At 49.8% G+C, this 20238-nt stretch overlaps 1 protein-coding gene across 1 annotated transcript in view; it reads left to right on the plus strand.

Moving 5' to 3' along the window:
• SCARA5 (scavenger receptor class A member 5) overlaps positions 1-20238 on the plus strand; it is a 106552-nt gene that overhangs the window by 24112 nt on the left and 62202 nt on the right. Inside the window, exon 3 of the mRNA XM_063087085.1 lies at positions 933-1061. Within this exon, the coding sequence (XP_062943155.1) occupies positions 933-1061 (129 nt within the window). The remainder of the gene's footprint in view (positions 1-932; positions 1062-20238) is intronic.

Genomic DNA, 20238 nt, shown 5'->3' on the forward strand with positions numbered 1-20238 from the left:
AGTGTCCTTTCCCTTCCACATTCCATTGATGGGACAGGTGGAGCTTAATAAGTTTAATGGCCTCTGCACAGCCCATTTGAGAAGGCTGCCTCAAAGGACAAGATCACCTGGGTCCTGACACGGTTTGCCACTAACATTTGACATTCTTTATCTGTAAAGTGAAGGGACTGGACTATATGGTTCAGTCCGTAAGGTGTGCTACAGCGATGATACTTTGCATTTCCATCTTGGGCGGAAGCTGGTGAGTCTCGTGTAGTTTCAGAGGACAAGGTTACCATGTTTTCCAGTAAAGCTAAACCAAGGTTGCAAGCTGGTGGTCAGACCCAGTTTGCAAATGTGTTTTGTGTATATTCCCTGGTGTTTTCTGCTTTTTGAATTAGTTGCTAACACTTACAAGTAGGGGGATGTCTTGAAAATTCCAGATCTGGCAACACCGGCCCTCACTCCTGCAGGGCAACCTCTTCCAGAGGGGCTTGCCCGTGGTCCCACCTGGCCCATTTTGTTTATTCCCATCCCTTCCTGGCCACCATAGAAGTTTGAATCTGCAATGCCTGTTTTAAATTCTCTCCACGTTCCCTGGATCACATGGGATGATGATGCTTCCTAAAAGGCACGTATTCAAGCCTATTTCAACATTTTTCTGCTGCTGGAACTGGCTCAAGGAGAGGGGTTTGTATGAGCATGTGGGCTATGGACTTGCCTGCTGGCTCAGTCATGAGCCCAGAGGGTGAGAGGAGAGCTAGAAGCTCAGTGTCTTGTGACATTCTGGAAAGTTCCCCATCAGGGGGCTGAGTTACAGATGTGCAGAAGGTTTATGAAAGGTTCCACGTGAACATCTGCATGCATCAGGGAGAATGAGACCAAAACAGAAAAAAAGCTGATGGGGTTTTCAAGTGTCTTTTTTCCTTTCTCCTCTTACTCTTACTGTCCAGGTCCATGCCACAAGCGGAAGGTGGGCGGTTGCTGTACCCAGCTGGGCTCCCTGTCAGCCCTGAAGCATGCTGTCCTGGGGCTCTACCTGCTGGTCTTTCTGATTCTCGTGGGCATCTTCATCTTAGCAGGTAAGAGAAGCCTTTTCTGTCCTGGCCTTTTGGGATGAGGATGGGAGACCTGGAACCTCCACTCTTCATTCCCAGCATCATGAGCCTGAACACTGCCCTTGTCACCATGGAAACCATGGAGGAAGAAGCTGGCTGGTCTTTCCAACCAGGCCTGGCTCTTCAGCAGCAATGCCTGTTTTGTGTGGGGCAAGCTGACAGAGCCTATGTGAGCTTGTGGAACCTATGAGTGAAGCAGTAGAGACCTAGCTGCTCAGAGTGGTTCCTGACCTTTCCTGCACTGTTGTGGGACACTGTGCACTGCACTAGGCCTCCCTGGACCTCTTGGGTGTGGTTTGCACCGAGCAGGTTTGTTGCTTTGTGTTGCTTCAGCCCCCATGGATTTGTCACCCCACTTCCCTTGGGTGATGGAGATGCAAAGGATTACTCAAAGCCCATTTCTTCTGAGCAGTGAGAAGCCCCAAAGTGGTTAACTTCCCTGGGACCCTCCAGCAAGAGGCAGCCCTTCCTCAGGAAATTAACCCCAAATTGGGGTTCTCTTCCTGCATTTATTTTCCAGACCAGGAAGTTACAGGAAGAGACATAAGTGGGGTTATAGTTTAACAGTATAGGCTGGTAACTTTCAGTGAAACAAGCCAGATGACATTCCAGTAAGGCTATCAACAAAAGCTTGATCTTAGCAAACATTCCTTCTTACAGCAATTTCTCAGTATCTTTACATAACAATCAGTAACTAGTCTGTCCTTGAGCCAGCAACCTGCTGTGCCACAAATCTTTATCTCACACCAGAGACTTATAGCCTGAGGAGAATTTCCTGTCCTTGCAAGGTCAATATTTGAAACTGCAAGGCTTTGGAAAACCAGGCCCAGTGAAGTATATATGCTTTATGGTATATTCCACACAGGTAGAGCATCATCTTAGCTCCTTGTGCTGGGGTGCCATGAGAATAGTCACGAGGCATTTTGCTGCTGAGACTAATCAGGGTCGTGGTAAACCTGCTGCCCTCTGCAGTCACCGGGAGTGGGATAACTTGCCCTCAATTCAGCCAAGCTCTCCTCCCCTGTTTCTTTCTGTGAGATGGGCAGGTGGTGGGCTGGGATTTGGAGCACGTTCTCCAGCCAGGGAGAAGCAGAGCTCATGGACTTGGGAAGGGATCAGATGGGGGTCTCTTGACCCCATGCTTTGAGCAGCCTAGTTCACCACCCACAGGCAGTCCAGCCATGACAGTGACAGTCCAGCAGAGGCTGGGGTGGTCTCCTCCTGACTCCTGCCAGAGGAAGAGCTGCTTAGTTCCCGCCTTTCTCATTGGAGGTGTGCAGGGCTCTGCACAGTAAGGCCGAGGGATCAGTTTATTTCAATCCAACACACCTCACCTGAGTACCTACCTTGTGCCAGAACCTGTGCTAGGGTTGGAGACACAGTGTGGCTGTTGTGTGAGGGGGGTGGGGCTAGTCAGAGCAAGGCTGCTGGCCAGGTGGAGCTGACTTGGAGTGCAGAGGGTAGGGACCTTGAGTTAATGCCCAGGACCTCTGTGGTCTGGATACACCTTCCGTCGAGTGGGACTAGTCCCTTGAGCAGTGTAATGGGGGTTCAATGCTGCCTGTGCCTTCACGTTTCCACACTCAGGGCAAAGGACATGCATCAGGGGTGGGGTCTGTCCCACCAACCAGTGACCTGGGGGGTGTCCAACAGCAACAGTGAGAGAAACTCATGATTCATTCAGCAACCAAAGGATAGTGTCCAGCAAGGTCCACCGCAAGCCCAGACAGCCAGAGGATAACTTGAGCATGTTCTTGGGCTGCTCAGTGAGAGCTTAGGATCTGGGTGTTATGGATTTGGCTGCTGGGACCATAACAAATTTCTGGAATGTTTGGAAAGTGTTTCAGCCCAGCAGGAAAGCTGGGGTATGGTGTTTCAACTGCTCTGCAGAACGGGAACTTTCAGGTGACAGAAGGGATGGGGAGGAGAGGGACCAGGCTGGTGGAGGGTCCAGGGCAGGTCCTCTGGAGGCCTGCAGGGCCCAAAAGGGCATCATTTCCTGGGAAGGAGAGTACCTGCAGCAGAGGGAAAGTTCTCTTATGGTGTCTGAAGGGCTGCCACGTGGGAAAGGGCACACTTGTTCTGTGTGACCCCAGAGGGCAGAGCTGGGATGAATGGTCGGATATTATAAAGAAACAAATTTCCATTCAAAATAGAGGAGCGTTTTCTAGAAAGTAGTGCTGTCCAGTGTGACACAGAAAGGATTTCTCCTGGCTTGGAGAGGAAATGGGATTTGCAATGGTGTCCTGGAAACTTCAGAAAGGAGGTTGGGTCATGGTTTTCCAATCTAATAAAAATGTAGGCATGCTTCCTTAGTTGTTCCAGGTGGAATCCTGGGGAGAATTTTGATCATCGCAATCACTTTTGAACTTGAAGTTTTGGGGTGCCACATTGCCTATGTGGAATGAACATTTGGGGTGGAGCAGAACTGATCTGATGGAACAGAGCATCATATTTTATCTCTTGGTTCTGATGTGTGGCCACCATCACCTCCCCAGGTTCTTGTCTGGAAATCGTGTTAACCTCTGGGAGAGGTTTGGTGAAGGTGGCCAATGAAAGAGTAGAGTTAACATCCTCTGCTCCCACAGGGAGGGGACTTGGGAAGTGTTGGACAAGCCTCTTTAAGGAGGCTGTGCTTGATCCTAGGGAGGAGGTTTCCTTAGATTACCTCACTGAAGGTCCCCAGTGATGCTCCCATTCAGAAAATAGCAAGAGGGCAGGGAGCTCATGGCTCAGCGTGAAGCTGGGCTCGCCTGGCTGTCTGTCCGGTATCCTGCTGTGGGTGTTTTCCCCTGTTGGATGGAACCTGCTGTGCATGCCCTGGAGACGTCGCCTTTCACAGAAAGAGATCTGTCTGGACCATGCTTAGACTTCAAGACCTCCTTGTTGACACAAATCCCAGGACAACCGATGACAACAGATGACAAAATTATCCACTGTAGCCCTGTGCCATATCTTAATACCTGACGGGCAACATCTCATAGGAGCACAAATGCTTACTCTTGCTGCTTTCCAATATTACAAAATTATAGTCTTATTACGCCCCAGTATCACTCTTATAAACCCCGCATGGCACATCTCTCCATCCGTCTCCCTGCCCAGTATTCAGAGTAAGAGGCAGACGCTGCACCCCATGTCCCTGTGTCACGCTGCTCCCCCATCAGAGGCTGGCTCAGCAGTGGCCCAAACTATTCTCTCAGGTGGACTTTCTGCCGCATCTAACTGTCCGTTCCTGACCAGCAGCCTCCGGGGTCTCCTCTGATGTCCCAGCCATCGCTGGGTTCTACTCCCTCGCCTCCCACGGAGGCTCAACAATCGATTCCTTCCAACCCCAGATCCTCCAAGCTTTTCTCTCTTCAACACATTTTATTTATTACCTGGGCTGGGAGTTCCCCATTATGTTTTCATTTCTGTTCCAGATTCATTTTTGGACAGTGTAGACCATTGGGTTTAAGTTCAAAACAAGAGAATGGAGATTGGATGGTCCTGTGGTCAGGAGGTCCTCACGCTAGCACATTAGTGTGTAGAAGGGTCCAGTCTTACCCATGACTGCACTGGAATAACACTGCAGTGACAAAGTGTGGTCATCAGGAACCACCTCTTCCTCCCCTTTCTTGCAATGACACTCATTGGCAAATTTGAATTCCCATTCTGAAAATGAAGCAGCAGAAAGAGGAAGTGCAGACAACTCGGGGGTCTCACCTGGGAGCTGTAGCATCAGCACTGCAGCCTATGGCCACTGGACCAGGGGCTCTCCCCTCACAGCGCCGCCAGTCATGGTCATCCTCCTCCTAACAAGTGCTTAACTTGCAGGGGAGCTTGGCAGGTGCAGGACAGAGGGACAAGCCCTGAGAATAAAAAGCCATGAGATGTGGTCATTGCACTGTAGGGCTGCAAATCATAAACACATGCATGCTTTAGGGCAATATGATGTAGCTCATGCTACTGCCAAATTATGCAGAGGAGATCCCAATTCCTGAGGGCTGGAGTGGCTGGGGAGGGCCTCAGCCTGGGGGAGAATTGTCCAAATGTCATTTGAACTGAGTACCTCTTTTTTCATCACCTTGTTTCAAGCAGGTCTGTCCCTGGACTCTGCAGTCAGGGAACAGTTTGCTCAGAGCCAATCCATTTATACCGTAGATGACTGATTCCATTATGCATCTTGGAAATAGGACCATGATGCTTCGGTCTTTACAGGGACACTGTCAGAAATAACCCCACGAAACTCCATCCTCATGCTCATTGTAAGGACGCTGTGAAGGATGTTTTTGATTCCGTTACACAACGTCAACTTCAGGGGACCCGTGGAGAGATTGGTTTCCATCTCAGTTGCAGAAGGACGTATGCTTTCCTTGGGAAATTGGTTTGCTTTCACCCTATGGAGATGGCATATCTGAAAGTCATTAAAATCACTTCCAAAGAGGTAATTAACACGAACTGAGAGTCAGCTGTCATCCTGTTGTATGATGTGTGAACTTGAAGGTAATTGAAAGGAAAACCAGGACAGATTTGTGGTCCACCCACTGTCTTTGAAGTGCATAGACTTTATGGGAAGCGTTTTTTGTGTTAGTCACATTCTTGGCTCTGTTTGGTGTCTCTAAGTATACGGGGGTACTTCAAAAAGTTCATGGAAAGATAGAACTGAAAGATAACACGAATCTTTCCACGAACTTTTTGAAGTGCACTCTTAGTCGTTCTTCCTTTTCCTTGTTCTCTTCTACTTTTACCTTAGGGTGTTTTATGTGTCCTCATAAACTGCCTTAATCCTTTTTGGAACCAGGAAGGGTGTTACAGATGGTGCTGTCTTTTTAAAAAAATTCTGCCCGTCCTATTTGATTCTTAAAGTGCATGATGTTTTTTACTATGTGAATGGATGGATGGATGGATGGATGGATGGATGGATGGATGGATGGATGGATGGATGGATGGATGTCAGAGACAAGGAAGCCAGGAGGGAATCTTATTTGTGGAAAAAAATATGATTATTTCAGTTTTAACCAAATATCTAAATGACATGGTGAATACGGAATCACCACCCAAGGACATTTATTTGGCTAGTAGAAGAAGTAGGTGTGTAATTATATTAATATGCACGCATCATAGTATATACTGTATTGACATTATAGCGCTCAGAAAGAATATTGAGACAGAGAATTCTGTAGTACTTTATGAGCAGGGGCTTTGGGGGCAGCCTGCCTGGGTTTGAATCACGGCTTTTCAATGACCAGTTATGTGACATTGACCAAATTACTTGACCTTTCTGTATCTGAGTTTACTCATTGGAAAATGGGAGAGATCAGTGTACCTGCCTGCTCACTGGGTTGTTCTGAGGCTTAAGTTAACATGTCTGAAGCACTTAGAAAAGTGGCTGGTGCAAAGTAAGCACGGTAAAGTAGTAGATGTTATTGTTGTATTACTAGCAGAAATGCCACCACAACTGTGAGTGTCATTACTCTTGCTTTTTCTTGGTTTTCTCTGCAGTTAACCTTGACAATGTAAACTGAGATTTAATCCCAGGTCATCCTTTAATAATACTCCATAATCTCGAGAACATCCCTTTGCTGTCTGAAAATTAGTGCACTCATTTGTAAAATGAGCAGGTTGGACAAGATCAGTATGTCTCAAATGTTTCTGACCATGACCGACACACCTTTTACATCACAATCAGTGCACACGTAAACATACCTGAAATGATACTTAAATGCGTGATGGGTGCTGATGATTTTATATTCTATTCTATTTATTTTTTTAAAAATGGTCATATAGAGCTAGGGCTGGGTCTGGAGCTCACTGACCCCCTCAAGCCCATTATCCAGACTGGGTCACAAACCCTTCACACGCAGGTCTGTGAGCTAGGTAACTGGCAAAAAGGTCCTTGGAGCCTTGGTTGAAGAAGGAATCATCTTTATTCAGCACACACCATCTAAGAGCTAGGCAGTACAAAGAGAAACTCAGAAACTCAACTGCTACCAGCAAAGTCCACAGAAAAACTGAGCAGCTGCCAGCAGAGTAAACATGCTCTATTTTTAGAGGAGAGCTCTGCCCACCAGTACTGCCTCACACACTGCAGAACACACAATAGCAATAAACTAAAAAGATACATGGGTGCACATGGGCACTAACTCCACCCACACACATCTTGTTTACAAGAAATGTGCTGCTCTACCCCCAAACGGACCTGAGGCAAGGGAGCCTGACCAAACTATTCTATTTTTCCCACAGGTCGCAACTACCCATTTGTTTCATAATCTACTAATAGGACACAAGCTGTAGTCTGAAAAACAATGGGTTAAATGATAGGTCTATTGTTCTTTGTGTCTTTCAAAGATTCTCAGAGAATAGCTACATTCCCTTCAGGATATCAGCTTGGAGGCCAAGCTTCTGGGATCAAATCTAGGCTGTGCCACTGAATGGCTCTATCATCTTGGGGCAAATAATTTAACCTCTAAGATCCTCAGTTTCCTCATCTGATCATGGTACCTACCCCATAGGGTTGTGGTGGAGATTAAATTAACACATGAAAAGTCTTAGGGCCTGGCACATAAAAAGTGCTCAGTAAATACTAGATATTAGTAATTATCACAGTCAGAGGGATTTTGCTTTCAGAATAGCAAAGGATTAGAGACCTATTTGTTTAGCGTGAGTACCCACTGATTCTGTCTATAAACAGAGAGAACTGTGCTTGGTGTGGTGGGAGGGGATTTGCCCACACCCCGCATGTTCCTAATAAACACACAGGGGAAGCCTAGAACACTGTCGGAGGGATCCTGGACTTCCTGTGACAGTGCAGTCCCGAGCCAAGAGCAGGACAGCGTTCCTGGCACTGTAGCTCTTGAATAGAGAGAGCACTGGAGCCATCTCTGCGGAGCCAGCCACACCCCAAGCACCGAGAAGCTCAGCCTTGGAAGGGACCTCAGAGGACGTCTTGTGCAACCTCCCTCCCAAGGCCAGAGCCTCCCTCACGGCCTCCCAGACAGATGCGGCATTGTGGAAGAACAGCCACGAGTGACAGCAACGTCTGTCCTCCTCGACTCTCCCACGCACTGTTTCTATTTCCTTCCGCAGGAATAACTCATCACAAGGCTTTCTCCTCCTCCTCGAGGCTGTTTGTCAGTGAGCTCTTCCAACACTGGCTCATGAGACTGGTTTGGAGACCTCTGCATATGTGGCCTCTCTTTGCACCTGCCACACTCTGTTGACATGATTGGTTTACGTGCCTGCTCCCTTCTAGTTCGAGCTCTTTCATGATAAAGCACCATGTCCTGTTCATCTTTGTATTCCCAATGCCCAGCATAAGGCCCTGCATACAGCAGGTGCTCAATAAATGGATGAACTAAACTGAACATCTCAATGTAATGGCCACCCTCCCCTCCCGCCCAACAAGCTCCAGGAGGAGAAGTCAACAGGATTAGACACCACTCCTGGTGTGGTCTGTCCAGGACCAGGTGTGCTGGGCTGTGACCAACTTTGATCTGGTCCATGTGTGTTGATGTGGCCTCAGTTTGCAGGAGCCTTCCCAGTGCTGGCTCACAGTAACACACAATGGCAGGGTCCCATGCAGCCCTCAGTGACCATGTCTCTCCGCTCCTCACCCCGACCCCGGGTCTCTTTCAAAGGAAGCTTTGCCGAGCAGCGGCTCCCCGTTCTATGTCAGCACAACGAGTTTGCTGTTTTTGCTGTTGCTTCAACCTAAATGCAGATCGCGTCAGGAATCCCAATTAAATGTCATCGTGCAGGTGTCTGCCCAGTATCACAGCCTGTTGGATCAGTTTGCCTCTGGCTCTGGACATCCATCACTGAGATTTCCCTCAGCCTTGGGCCATCAGTCGTGCTTGAGCCAGTATCTCAACCCAACACCCCCTCCTTAGCCTGCCGCCATGTATATGGTTCCCAGGGGGACGTGACCGAGCCCTCGCCAGCCCACGCAGGCACTTTTCCCTTCGTGTCCTGCAAAATGAGGCGGGGTCACCTGGAAGACCCCCCTGCAGCATCTTTCTTGGACTCAGACTCTCACCTGAGAGGCTAACTCCTCTTCCCTGGCATCCCACCTTGGCTGTCAGGCTCTCCCAGCTACCAGAGCTCCCCCAGCAGAAGGCGCCCCAATCTCACCTTAGGCCCAGGGGAGTTGGGGGAGAAAGAGAACTTTGACCCCCTGACTTCCCTACGAAGAACTCCACCACACAGGATGGGGCATCTGCCCATGCTGGAGGAGAGAAGAGTCACCTGCAGATTTAACAAGTGTACGCCCTGGGTCTTCAGTCAAATCTTTGCTTACAGGAATTAGGGAGGATAGCACGGAGAGCCATCTCAGCTACCTCTTGCTGGAGTCCCCCCTCTAGACGAAGAGCCCAATCTGGCCACCACCTGTTTTGTAGAGTTTTACTGGAAAATAGCCACATGCGCTCACTTAGGTATTGTTGGCTGCTTTCACACTCTGACGGCAGGGCTGAGGGGTCGTGACTGAGACCGTGTGGCCCTCAGAGCCTCAGACATTTATTATCTGGCCCTCTCCTGAAGACGTGCCAACCCCGCTCTAGGCTTGAACTGATCCCTAATCAGCTCTTTAATCCTTCACCTCTGGATTGTGCTTTTATGGTTTTCAAAGATTTTCACATGCATGATGTCATCTAACTCTTTTAACAATCTAAGGAATCCACAAAATAGTTCAGTTCACAGATGAGGAAACCAAGACTCAGAGGAATTGCGTGTTCTGGCCCACGGGCCCACTGCCAAGGGGTGGGAGCCTGGACTACAGACGGACACTGTGAAATTGGGACTTTACCTGAGCCTCCTGGTCTGAGGCAGAATCTACTGCCCAGTGTGGAAGTGCATGGCCGCTAGGAACAGACTGCCAGGGTACAAATAGTGGCTTTGCCACTTGCGTGTGACCTTGGGCAAGTTAGTCAACCTACATGATCCTTAGTGTCCTCATCTATAGAGTGGAAGTGATAACTCTACCCACTCGGAAGTGCTATGGTGAGATGAAATTAATCCAGCCGTGTAAACTGCCCAGTGCAGCGAGTGGTGCATAGAAAGTATCCTGCGTGTGTTAGGGGATTATAACCAAGGGCAACTGCCACCGACTGTAGAATAATCCAGACCTTCTTCCACGTGCTCTGCAGGAAATATCAAGAGAGACTCGTCAAATGCTTTGAGCTCCACCCAGGAGCCAGGGTCGGAGGAGATTTGGGAGGCACTGCACAGCACTCAGACCCGGCTAAGAAAAGGCACTTTCTTTTTATTTAAGCAAAAAGAAAATGGGAGTGGGCCACGTGGGCCACTGGCTTCCCTCTGCAGCTTTGCATCTCCTTCTTTGTGGCTCAGCCTTCATACCTTCTAACCCATGCTTTCCTTCTGCTTTCTGGTGTTATCTGCTGCTGGGTGTGCACAGAGACATCAAGTAGATGCTGCTGCTAATGATGGCTTTGGGTTTGGACTGGGATAGAAGCCGAGCCGCTAACAAACTCTTGTTCTCTGGCCTTTTGGAGAGAAGAAGGTATAAGCTCTTGGAATTTCTGTGACAATCCTATAGGCTTTGTGCCTTGGCTGTCCCTACCCAAGGGTTTGGAGCTCCTTCCCATCAAATCCAAGACAACAAACACTACTGAGTGCTAAGATGTGCCTGATACCACACGAGAAGGGGAGATACGAGGAGCTGTGAAGAGAGGCCCCTGCCATGAAAATCGTATCGACTGGTGGGGCAGATACACAGGAGAGAAACTACAACACGCCACATAGAACAGAAGTGCCGGAACCAGGCAAACCTGAGTTCAGAAGTCAGCTTGATCACGTGCGAGCTGTGATCTGGGGAAATTGTTTCTCAGAGTCTCATTTTTGAAAGCCGTTCAAATGGGGATGACATGATTGCTTCTCAGTATTGTGAAGTTTCAGAGATAACAGGTAAAGTGCCTTCACGGGGTGCCTGGCTCCATAAACGTTTCCCCGTAGATCTCAAAGTAGAGGGACTGAGATACCCAGAGAAGGTCACCTGGAATCGGGGCAGCAACCACGGGGTCCTTTGCAGCCCTTCCGCCACCGCTTCACCTGCAAATCTTGGAGTAACTGGGAGCTGGGTCCTTGACCTCGTCTCCTCTTTGACTGAACCCTCTTCCTAGTGACCTTTATTGGGTTCTGTCAGATTCCAGCTCCGTCTTCACCTCTGAACTCCAGGCTAATCTGTTCGACTCCTGCCTGCCACATGCCCACATGGTTATTTAAAAGCATCTCAATCTTGATGTGGAAATGGAACTCTTGATTTTCCTTTCCAAACCCATTTCTCCCCAGTCTTCCCCATCTCTGTGAGTGACATCATGGTCTACTCAGTTGTATGAACCAAAACCCAAGAGTTGCATGTAGATACGTCTCCCCCACCCCCATGTTCCCTCCATCAGAGGATGGGCCCCTCGCCTCTCGCCTGGACCCAGCTGTCCCCCACATAGAGTTGCCAGAGGAAGCTAATGAAAATATAAGAAACCCAGTTAAATTTGAATTTCAGGGAAACAACGGATAATTTTCTATGATATGAATGTACCAAGTATTTGGTGAGAGGGCCCACGAGGAAGCAGATGGAGGCAGAGGCTTCTCCATCACCAGCCAGCTCGTCTGTGGTGGTGCTGGTGCTGGTCGTGGCCCTTCCTGACTTCTCTGTGGTTCTGGCAGAACCAAGGGGCCCACAGCTGTGGCTTCCAGGCAGATGGCATGTCTGGCTGTGTTAGGATAATGTCCGGCTTCACCCCTTGCCTTCCATCTCTGAGAAGCACCTCAGAGGCGGGAAGCCCGAGTCCTCCTGTGCCCCACCTGCCCTTCCAGCTGGGCAGCCCTGCATGGCTTCATGGTCACAGGCCTGCCCAGCTCCTGCCCTTCTCTATGGTCCTTCATGAGAGCCCCACATTCCCTAAAATCCTTTTGGGGGCAATCCAAAGGATTGAGTGGCCCCTCCCTGCATTCCTGTCTCACCCCGTTCCTGTGCCTGCTTCCACAGGCCTCTCCTCCTTGGGAAACCCCAGGAAAGAAGCAGGCCCAAGTTCTTCTCTGGCTCAGGGCCATGGATGGACCCAGAGGTCCCTAGCCATGTTTCTCTCTGGTGAGATCACTGACCTGAGCTCGGCCGTCATCTAGTGCGGGCACCAGTGCCAGTGCCCCCTGTTGCAGGATCCCCATCTCTAGAGGGGTTGTTGGAGACCCCCTGCCCCACTTAGCCCCTGGATGAGCACAGGGGAGGGCAGTGAGGAAGGGCTGAAGTGCCTCCAGACCCACAGAGTCACCTGGGGGGAGCCCCTATGCAGAGTGCTTTGTCCTTCTGTCATGCTTTTGTCCAAGCAACAGGGTCCGGCTGCTGTCTCCTGTGGAGCAGTTTCAGTGCATCATCTGCCAGAGTTTTGGAAAAACTGCATCTTTCTGGGAGGAGTCAAGGAAAGGCGTCTCTTAAGAACCCATTAACACTTGTCCCCAAACGTTAGCCATTTAGCATGAATAAACAAGCAGGTTTCCTGAAGGAGGTCAATGTCCTTTCAGGATCTGAAAAAGCAGTTTACACCCTTTGGCTCAGAAATCCTACTTGATTTGTCTTAAGGAAATGATTATAAAGCAGAAAAATGGCATATGTGCAAAAGTCTTAGCAACAGCATTTGTAATCACTCAAAACTGGAAAGAACCTAAATGTCCAGTTTTTGAGGGTGGTTTGGCTGAATTATGGTAACTCAACACAAAGGAATATTACACAGTCATCTCAAATGATAACGATGAAGCAATATGGGAGAATGCTTATGAAATCATGTTATGGGAAAAAAGGGCACCCGACCGTGTGTGTGCACTGGGAGTGACATTATACAAACAAATACATATATGGAAAGATCGAGGATGGAAGAGAGCTCAGAGAAATGAAGACAGCCCTGGAAGGTGGGTGGGCGGCTTACTGCTGAACATTTTTCTCTTTCAGTTTCCTCCAATGTCATTGGTGTTAACAAAACTGCCCTCTTAAAAAGCCGCAGGAATCCTTCTCCAGCCCTGAGAACACAGCACCCAATGTAGTCTACATTGCCTGGTGGACTCCCTCAGGTGGGGCCAGCTGGTATCTCTGTTCTCTCTCCAAATGTGCCTGTGGCTGCCCCGTGTGGTTTGATTCCCGCCTGCAGAGGCTCCAGGAGTCAGTGCAGAGCAAAGGGCCCTGAGGGCACAAGCAAGGGAGAGGCACAGTTACAAATAAAATCAGAGCTGGAGAGGACCAGTCCTGTCCTCAGCTTTGTAAATGGTACAGAGGCCCAGGGTGGGGAGGCGTCCTGCTCTGGGTGGCAGATGGGGACATGCATGGAGGCTCTGATCCCCAGGGAAGCCCTGTCGCCCTCCTCAGGGGTCCCAGATGTCACTCAGACCCAGGCACATGCTTTCTGGCACCTCCCTTGGTTCTTGAAGCCTGTTGCTTTGCTAATTTTTAAAAATAACTTCTGCTTTCTTTGGGCATAAAGTCAAGTCATTAATCAGATGCTCCAAGTTCCCCCTTCAACTGTTTTTCTGTGGCCACTCCCCGTGCGAGCCCCGCTCCCCACTCCCCAGGTAAGGAGCACATCTCCATGATTTGACCTGAGTCTCCGAACACACTTTCACACTCCGGCCACCTCGTGCACGTGCTGGTGACTCGAGTCCCAACCTCTTCCTGTGTGGGCGACTGCCTTCTGAAGAGTTCCACGTGAAGGGCTCAGGGACTTCCAACTCAACAGCCCAACCCAAACTCACCGTCCCCTCCTCCCAGTCCCCCTTGTTCTTCACGGCGATTCATAACACAACCACTTTATGAATGTACCGTCTTTTTTAAAAACTAAATCCTTATCATTGGGCACTCAAGTTTCCAACTCTGCACCTGAGGGACAGCTAGAACAGAGAGTCATGAAGATGTCATTTTGCAGCTGGCCAAGTGTGGGAGGGCGTGCGGGACTGCTCTCAGCCCAGGCTCCAGTGGCCTGCTGAGTCCTCCGTGAGAGGGACGGGGAAAGGGCCCCGGAAGCGGTTCACCCGTGCCTCATAGCTCTGGACTCCTGAAGCCCCCTAAGATGCAGCTCTTTCCTGACCCCTTGGGGAGTGTCCTCTTGCTTCAACCACCTGGCCTTCCTCTCAGCCTTCAGCCCAGATGTCAGCCATCAGGCCATCTGGTCTCCCTCTGGATTAGGCTGTAGAAGAGGGATAGGGTTCTGCTTTAGGTCACACGTCTATGCACATCGGACCTTTACCCTGCAGAAGTGACCTTCTCAAAGCAAGACTCCCATGCAGTACTATCCTGAAAACATTTCCTGCCTTTCTGGCTCTTTCTGGCTTTTTACAAAAGACCCCCTTCTCTTACCCTAGCTTGGCCTGTGCCTGGTCCCAAAAGGAGTTGGGTTATGTGTCATGATCAGGAAAGAGGTAAAGGGAGAGGAGAAAAAAATCCATCCTGCCCCACAGTGTTTTGCACATAAGCCATTTTCTATGTGACAAATTATTTCCTTAGGATAGATTTCTAATAGTGGTATTGCTGGGTCAAAGTAGACATACATTTCAAGGCTGTTTGGAAAGGTTGCACCAATTTACATGGAACGGCAGGATTTTTTATTATTCTGCTACTGTAAATATGTATAAATAATTTGATACTCCTGGGCCCACAGAAAGGTCTTGTCACCTGTGAGAAACAGAGCAGGTAGCTTAGTTGTACCATGAGCATTGGCCTGGCATTGAGCCAGGGGAAGCAGTGCCTTGCTAGGTCTACAGCCTGTGCCCTTAGGTGGTAGCAGCAAGGGCGGAGAGTCCGCTTTCCCCTCCCTTTAAAAGGACTCTGTCCATACAAACTCGTATCTCTACCCCAACCCTGTATTCCAACTGTGAGCTGATTAGAAAATGACTCCCTGGGCCTATGACTTTCATAGGGCTGCTATAATAAAGTACTATGAACTGGGTAGCTAAAAACAACAAAAATTTATTTTCCTGCAGCTCATCCTAACTTGATTACATCTGCAAAAACCCTATTTCCGAAGGGTCCATATTCACAGGTTCTGGGTGGACATGAGTTTGGGGGGGACACTATTCAACCCAGTATACTAGGGACTGAAAGAACACTTGAGTGCAAATTCCAGGCTTCCTCTTCTCCAGCTGAATCTTGGGAAACCTCCCTCCCAAGAGGAAGAGGAAGGATCTGGCTTCCTCTGATGGGTGCAGGAGACGCATTCCCCAGCTCCTGTAGACCAGCCCAGTGCTCTGGGAGGTCTGGCAGGGCACACCCACGTTATAATTGGGCTCTGCCTTCTGCCTCACCATGTGGCCGTGGGCAATCAGTGGCCCAACTGTGGAGGACAGGTCCCCACGCTGGTAGTCCAGCCTTGGTGTCTCGGTCCCAGCACTGCACTGGCTGGCTCCTTGGGCGGTAGGCCTTGCTCTTGTGAGCCTTGGGGACCTGATTATTTGATGCATCAACCGTCACCAGTCACTGGCCACCAAGAAAGCCCATTTCTACCCTGGGGCTCTTTAGAGGTTCTACTAGGGAACTCCCGGTTGAGAATTTCGGACTGGACTTCAAAGTCCCATTGGCGCTGAGCAATTCTTGGTCCTCTGGTGTAACCACAGCAGTGGCTCCCATGGGGTCCTTTTGCATCTGTCTAGCATGGCTCTCTCCCAGCTCTTGTACTGAAGCTGGCTGCTTCTGTGTCTGACTCCCCGCAGAACAGCGGCCTCCTGGACGGCAGGGATGTGCCTCTGTACCATTTGCACAGCCTAGATTTTAGAATTACACAGACCTGTGTTCCAATCCCATTCTGCTCTTTTTTCGCTCTGTGACTTTGGGCAAGTGAGTTAACCTCTTGGAGCTCCAGTTTCCTTACCTGTAAAGTGAGGATCACCCTTGAGGCATGTGGGACCCTTGAGGGAGACAATGTATGTAAGCCCCCTCCATTCTGCTCGGGCAGTGGTGGGTCCCAACGTGTGGTAACAGAGTGGTGATTATTGGTGAGGTCTGTGCAGTGGGCTGCTTAGTCCTGCTTTTCTCACAGAGCTGAGGTCTCAGATTGACATTTTATCACAGATCTCATTCAGATTGATCTACTGGGTGCATAGATGGTGTCTGTTAATATATATTCAAGGGGAAGTGTCAGCGTTGAGTTCTGGGCATTCTGAGGATGGACAAGGTCAGTGTCACCCTGAGACCCAGGCAAGTGGACTGGAGCCCTGTCCCAGTCCCCACGTGTGAAAGGGTCCCACTCTGTCCCTCGTCTGGCTACTTCCCAGGCCACAAGGTGAGGAGTCCTCAGGGATAAGAGAGTATGTCTCCCTCTTCATGGGCCATACTACAGGGTCCTGGGACTGGGGAATTCCCTTCCCTGAAGGTCTCACTTTCTTCCAGGGCCTTTGGGCCCTCCTGCTGAGGCAGACCACATTGCCGGCCAGAGGGTGGCAGAGGGGAGCTGTTTGAAGGTGCAGGGGGAGGCTGGGATGTCCCCAGGCATGGGTGTAAGGCCCATCGTGGTGCGAGTCTGCATGAGGAGGTTCTCCTCACAAGGTGGGGCCTGGACCGGGTTCCAAGTAGGTGTCCCTGTTCCTGGCACATCCAAGGAGCAGCTCACGTCAAAGCCCAGATACAGGTGACTTAACAGCAACAACAGTGTCGGTGTCACTGCCTCAGACCCTGGGGCCGGTAGTGAGGATGTCCCTTTCTCCTTTTTGGTGGCTCTGGACCTCCCCTGGCTGCATGGACTCTCCTGGGCAGCCAGCGGGTGGCATTGCCCTGGCTGCTCGGGGCTCTCAGCTAGGCCTCGCCACTGCACTGAGCACATGTGCTCTGCCTCCTGGGGTCTCTGCCCAGGACCAGCCTGCTCATTTATGCTTGGCAGCCCCACCAGCCCAGCCAGCTCACTCCAGCTCCAGCACTTTCTGCAACAGCCCTTCTTCCTGTGGCTGGAACAGAGGCGCCCTTGTGCCCACGCCACTGCAGCTCCCTGTCCTCTGCAGGAGCCAGACCAGAGTCTGCACCCAGGAGGACTGTGGGGGAGGACCCATGCCCAAAATGCTGCCAGGCAGCTCCAGTCACCATGGGCACAGCCGTTTCCCCAGGGAGATGCCAGTCAGACAGGATGAGTTTCAGGGGTGAGGAGGACAGGAGGAGGTGAAGGACACACTGATCACCTGCCCTGTCTTGCCTCCCTCCTGCTCTGAGTCTTCATGCAGCAGCAATAGGCCGGCTGCCCCGCTGCCCATCTGTAGTGCCCCAAGGGCCGCCACCTTCCCACATGGTGACTGCCAGCCTCACCGCCATGGCGCTACAGCGGTAATAAGATTTCACATCCAGTGTGCCTCTTGATCTTCACATGGTGCTGTGAGGTCGATATCATCATCCCCATTTACGGATGAGAAGACTGAGGTCCAACAAAGTTGGTGGTTCTCAGAGGAGAAAATAAATAAATGCCCGTGAAATGTAAGTGGCACTGGCAGTTAGGGTCAGAGCCAAGGCTCAGACTCTGGTTCCCTAGTTACCTGCTAACCCCATTGTCCCGGCACGATTCCCACCTGGCCCCACTGAGGGAACGCGGATCAGCTCCAACCAGAGCACTGGGCCAGGCAGGGCTCTACTCGTGAGATCAAAACAGGCCTGGGCCTCGGGTCTTCCGAAGTTCACTGTTCTGTCCACCACACCCTGGCCTCTCGTCAAGAAATAGATAGAGAAACTGAGGCACCAGTCGTGAAGGACAAGGAGGGTGATTTCCACAAGGAAGGCTAGTACCGAGCCGATTCTCTGTTCCGCCCGTTTGTGCTCAGTTCCCACAGCCTGGCCTTGTGGATTTTTATGACGTCTGCCTTTATAGCACAACTATACACACAGATGTGCAAAGAGGGCTGGAACACCACATTGCAAATTACGAAGCAAAACTCATGAACTCTCAGGATGGATTTTTAAATTTCCTTGATAAAGCCAGGGCTTATGGAAAAGTGCCCATTCCCTCCCATAGCCCGTTGCTTTCAGTTTTAACTAGGCGTTTGGGACTGGAATCATTTTCTTTTCCCCTTTTCAGTCTTGGAACATGTCCAGCAGCTGGAGCTGCCTGCTCTCAGCTGTTTGTTTTTCTTCCTTGGCGAGGGACTTGGGAATGTTACCCACCAAACCCCATGGGAATAGCCATTTTGCAGAGCACTCAAGTCCCCAGCCACACAAACCCCAAACACATGGGCCCCAGGCTGCACCCTTCCTCCCAGTGGGCGGAGGGGCTGGCCCACTGTCCCCATCAGCCCATAGATCAGGCCTGCCTCAGGCCCCTTGCCTTTTTAGTTGATGGAAGAGAAGGTGGAGAAGGAGAAAGAAGGCTCCAGCCTACAGGCTCCAGGCCAGGTCCTGAAACTTCAGCTGGGAAGGCCGAGAGTCTCCGCGGAGCCCCTCCCAGCCGGCCCATCTATCACTGGCCTTGGGTGGGACAGGATGAGTCTGAGTAATTGCTCGCCTGGAGCCCTCACTTGGATCCAGCCAGACCCTGTCCTAAGCGCCACCCTCACCCCGGGGATGAGTTGTGGGACCCAGCCCGAGGCTCAGTCCGTCATCCGGCCTCCACCCCACCCTGCTCCCCTCTTTAGTTACTCTTTGGAATTTTTCTATTGTGGCAAAATACACATAACATAAAGTTTGCCGTCTTAACCATTTTTAAGTGCATGGTTCAGTGGCATTCGTACATTCACACTGCTGTGCAGCTGTCACCACCATCCAACTCCAGAGCTCCTTTCACCCTGCAAAACTGCCACTCTGTCCCCATTAATTCTAACTCCCCACTCCCTCTTCCCCAGCCCCTGGAAACCCCCATTATACTTTCTGTCTCTGAGATTGACTCCTCCAGGTAACTCACATAAATGGAATTATACAGTACTTATCTTTTTGTGTCTGGTTTATTTCACTTAGCATGTTTTCAAAGTTCATCCGTGTTGTAGCCTGTGTCAGAATTTCCTTCCTTTTTAAGGCTGAATAATATTCCATTGTATGGATATGCCACATTCCATTTATTCGTTCATCCATCAATGGATACTTGGTTGCTTTCACATTTCGGCTACTGTGAATAATGCTGCTGTGAACACGAGTGTATACATACCTCTTCGAGTCCCTGCTTTCAGTTCTTTTGGGTATATCCCCAGAAGTGGGACCACTTGCCCTTTGGACCTCTAAGCAAGCACGCACTTGAAAGTCCAACAGGACATTCTGACCACCCGGGAACTCTGTCTGCTGGGAGACACAGAAGAGGCTGAAGGAGAACAGAGAAGAAAATCAAAAGCTAAAGGGAAAATGAATTTTAATCATCCTACAGGATCTCAGCCCAAATAGGTCACTAAAACAGAAATGGAGAAGGAAGTAGGTTGTTATTAGAAATGCAGATTCTCAGGCCCACCCCATTCCTGAATCAGAAAGTTGGACATTGCAGTCATTGAAGAAAGCAAAAGAGACCTCATCAGATTCTTTCTAGACCTCAGCACACTTGGGTGTGTCGAAAATGATCAATCCACCTTGCCCAGTCTTCCGGTCCTACCCTTAGATATAGCCAAGTTGGGCCTGCCTGGTTGGGTTGTCTGTTATGGTCTATATTAGTCACTTTGGACCACCATGACAAAATACCACAGACTGGGTGGCTTAAACAACAGAAATTTATTTTCTCACAGTTCTGGAGGCTGGGAATTCCAAGATCAAGGAGTGGCAGGATTGGTTTCCTTTGAGTTCTCTCTTCTTTGCTTGTAGATGGCGTCTTCTCCCTGTGTCCTCACGTGGTCGTCCCTCTGTACACACAGGTGCAGCCTCCTGGTGTCTCTCCCTCTTTTTATAAGGATACCAGTCAGCTTAGACTAGGGCCCAACCCTAATGTAAATATAATGTGGTGTTAGAGGTTGAGACATTAATATATGAAATTTTGGGGACACAATTCAGCCTATAACCTGGTCCTTTCCTCTTTTAATCAATAGATGATTATTTTAAATTATTTATATTGCTTAAACATGACAATATCATCATGATACAGAATAAAAATTACTTATGTGCTCTTAATTCCACCACTGTAAAGTCAGTTATTTTCAATAATCCAGTTTTCTTTTAATCTGTGTTCGTGTGTGTTTCCTACTCTTACAGCATATGCATTTCCCATGTCGTTACATAATAGACCTCGTA

This window comes from Cynocephalus volans, chromosome 2 (genome assembly GCF_027409185.1).
Source record: "Cynocephalus volans isolate mCynVol1 chromosome 2, mCynVol1.pri, whole genome shotgun sequence".
NCBI classification, from domain to species: Eukaryota; Metazoa; Chordata; class Mammalia; order Dermoptera; family Cynocephalidae; genus Cynocephalus; species Cynocephalus volans.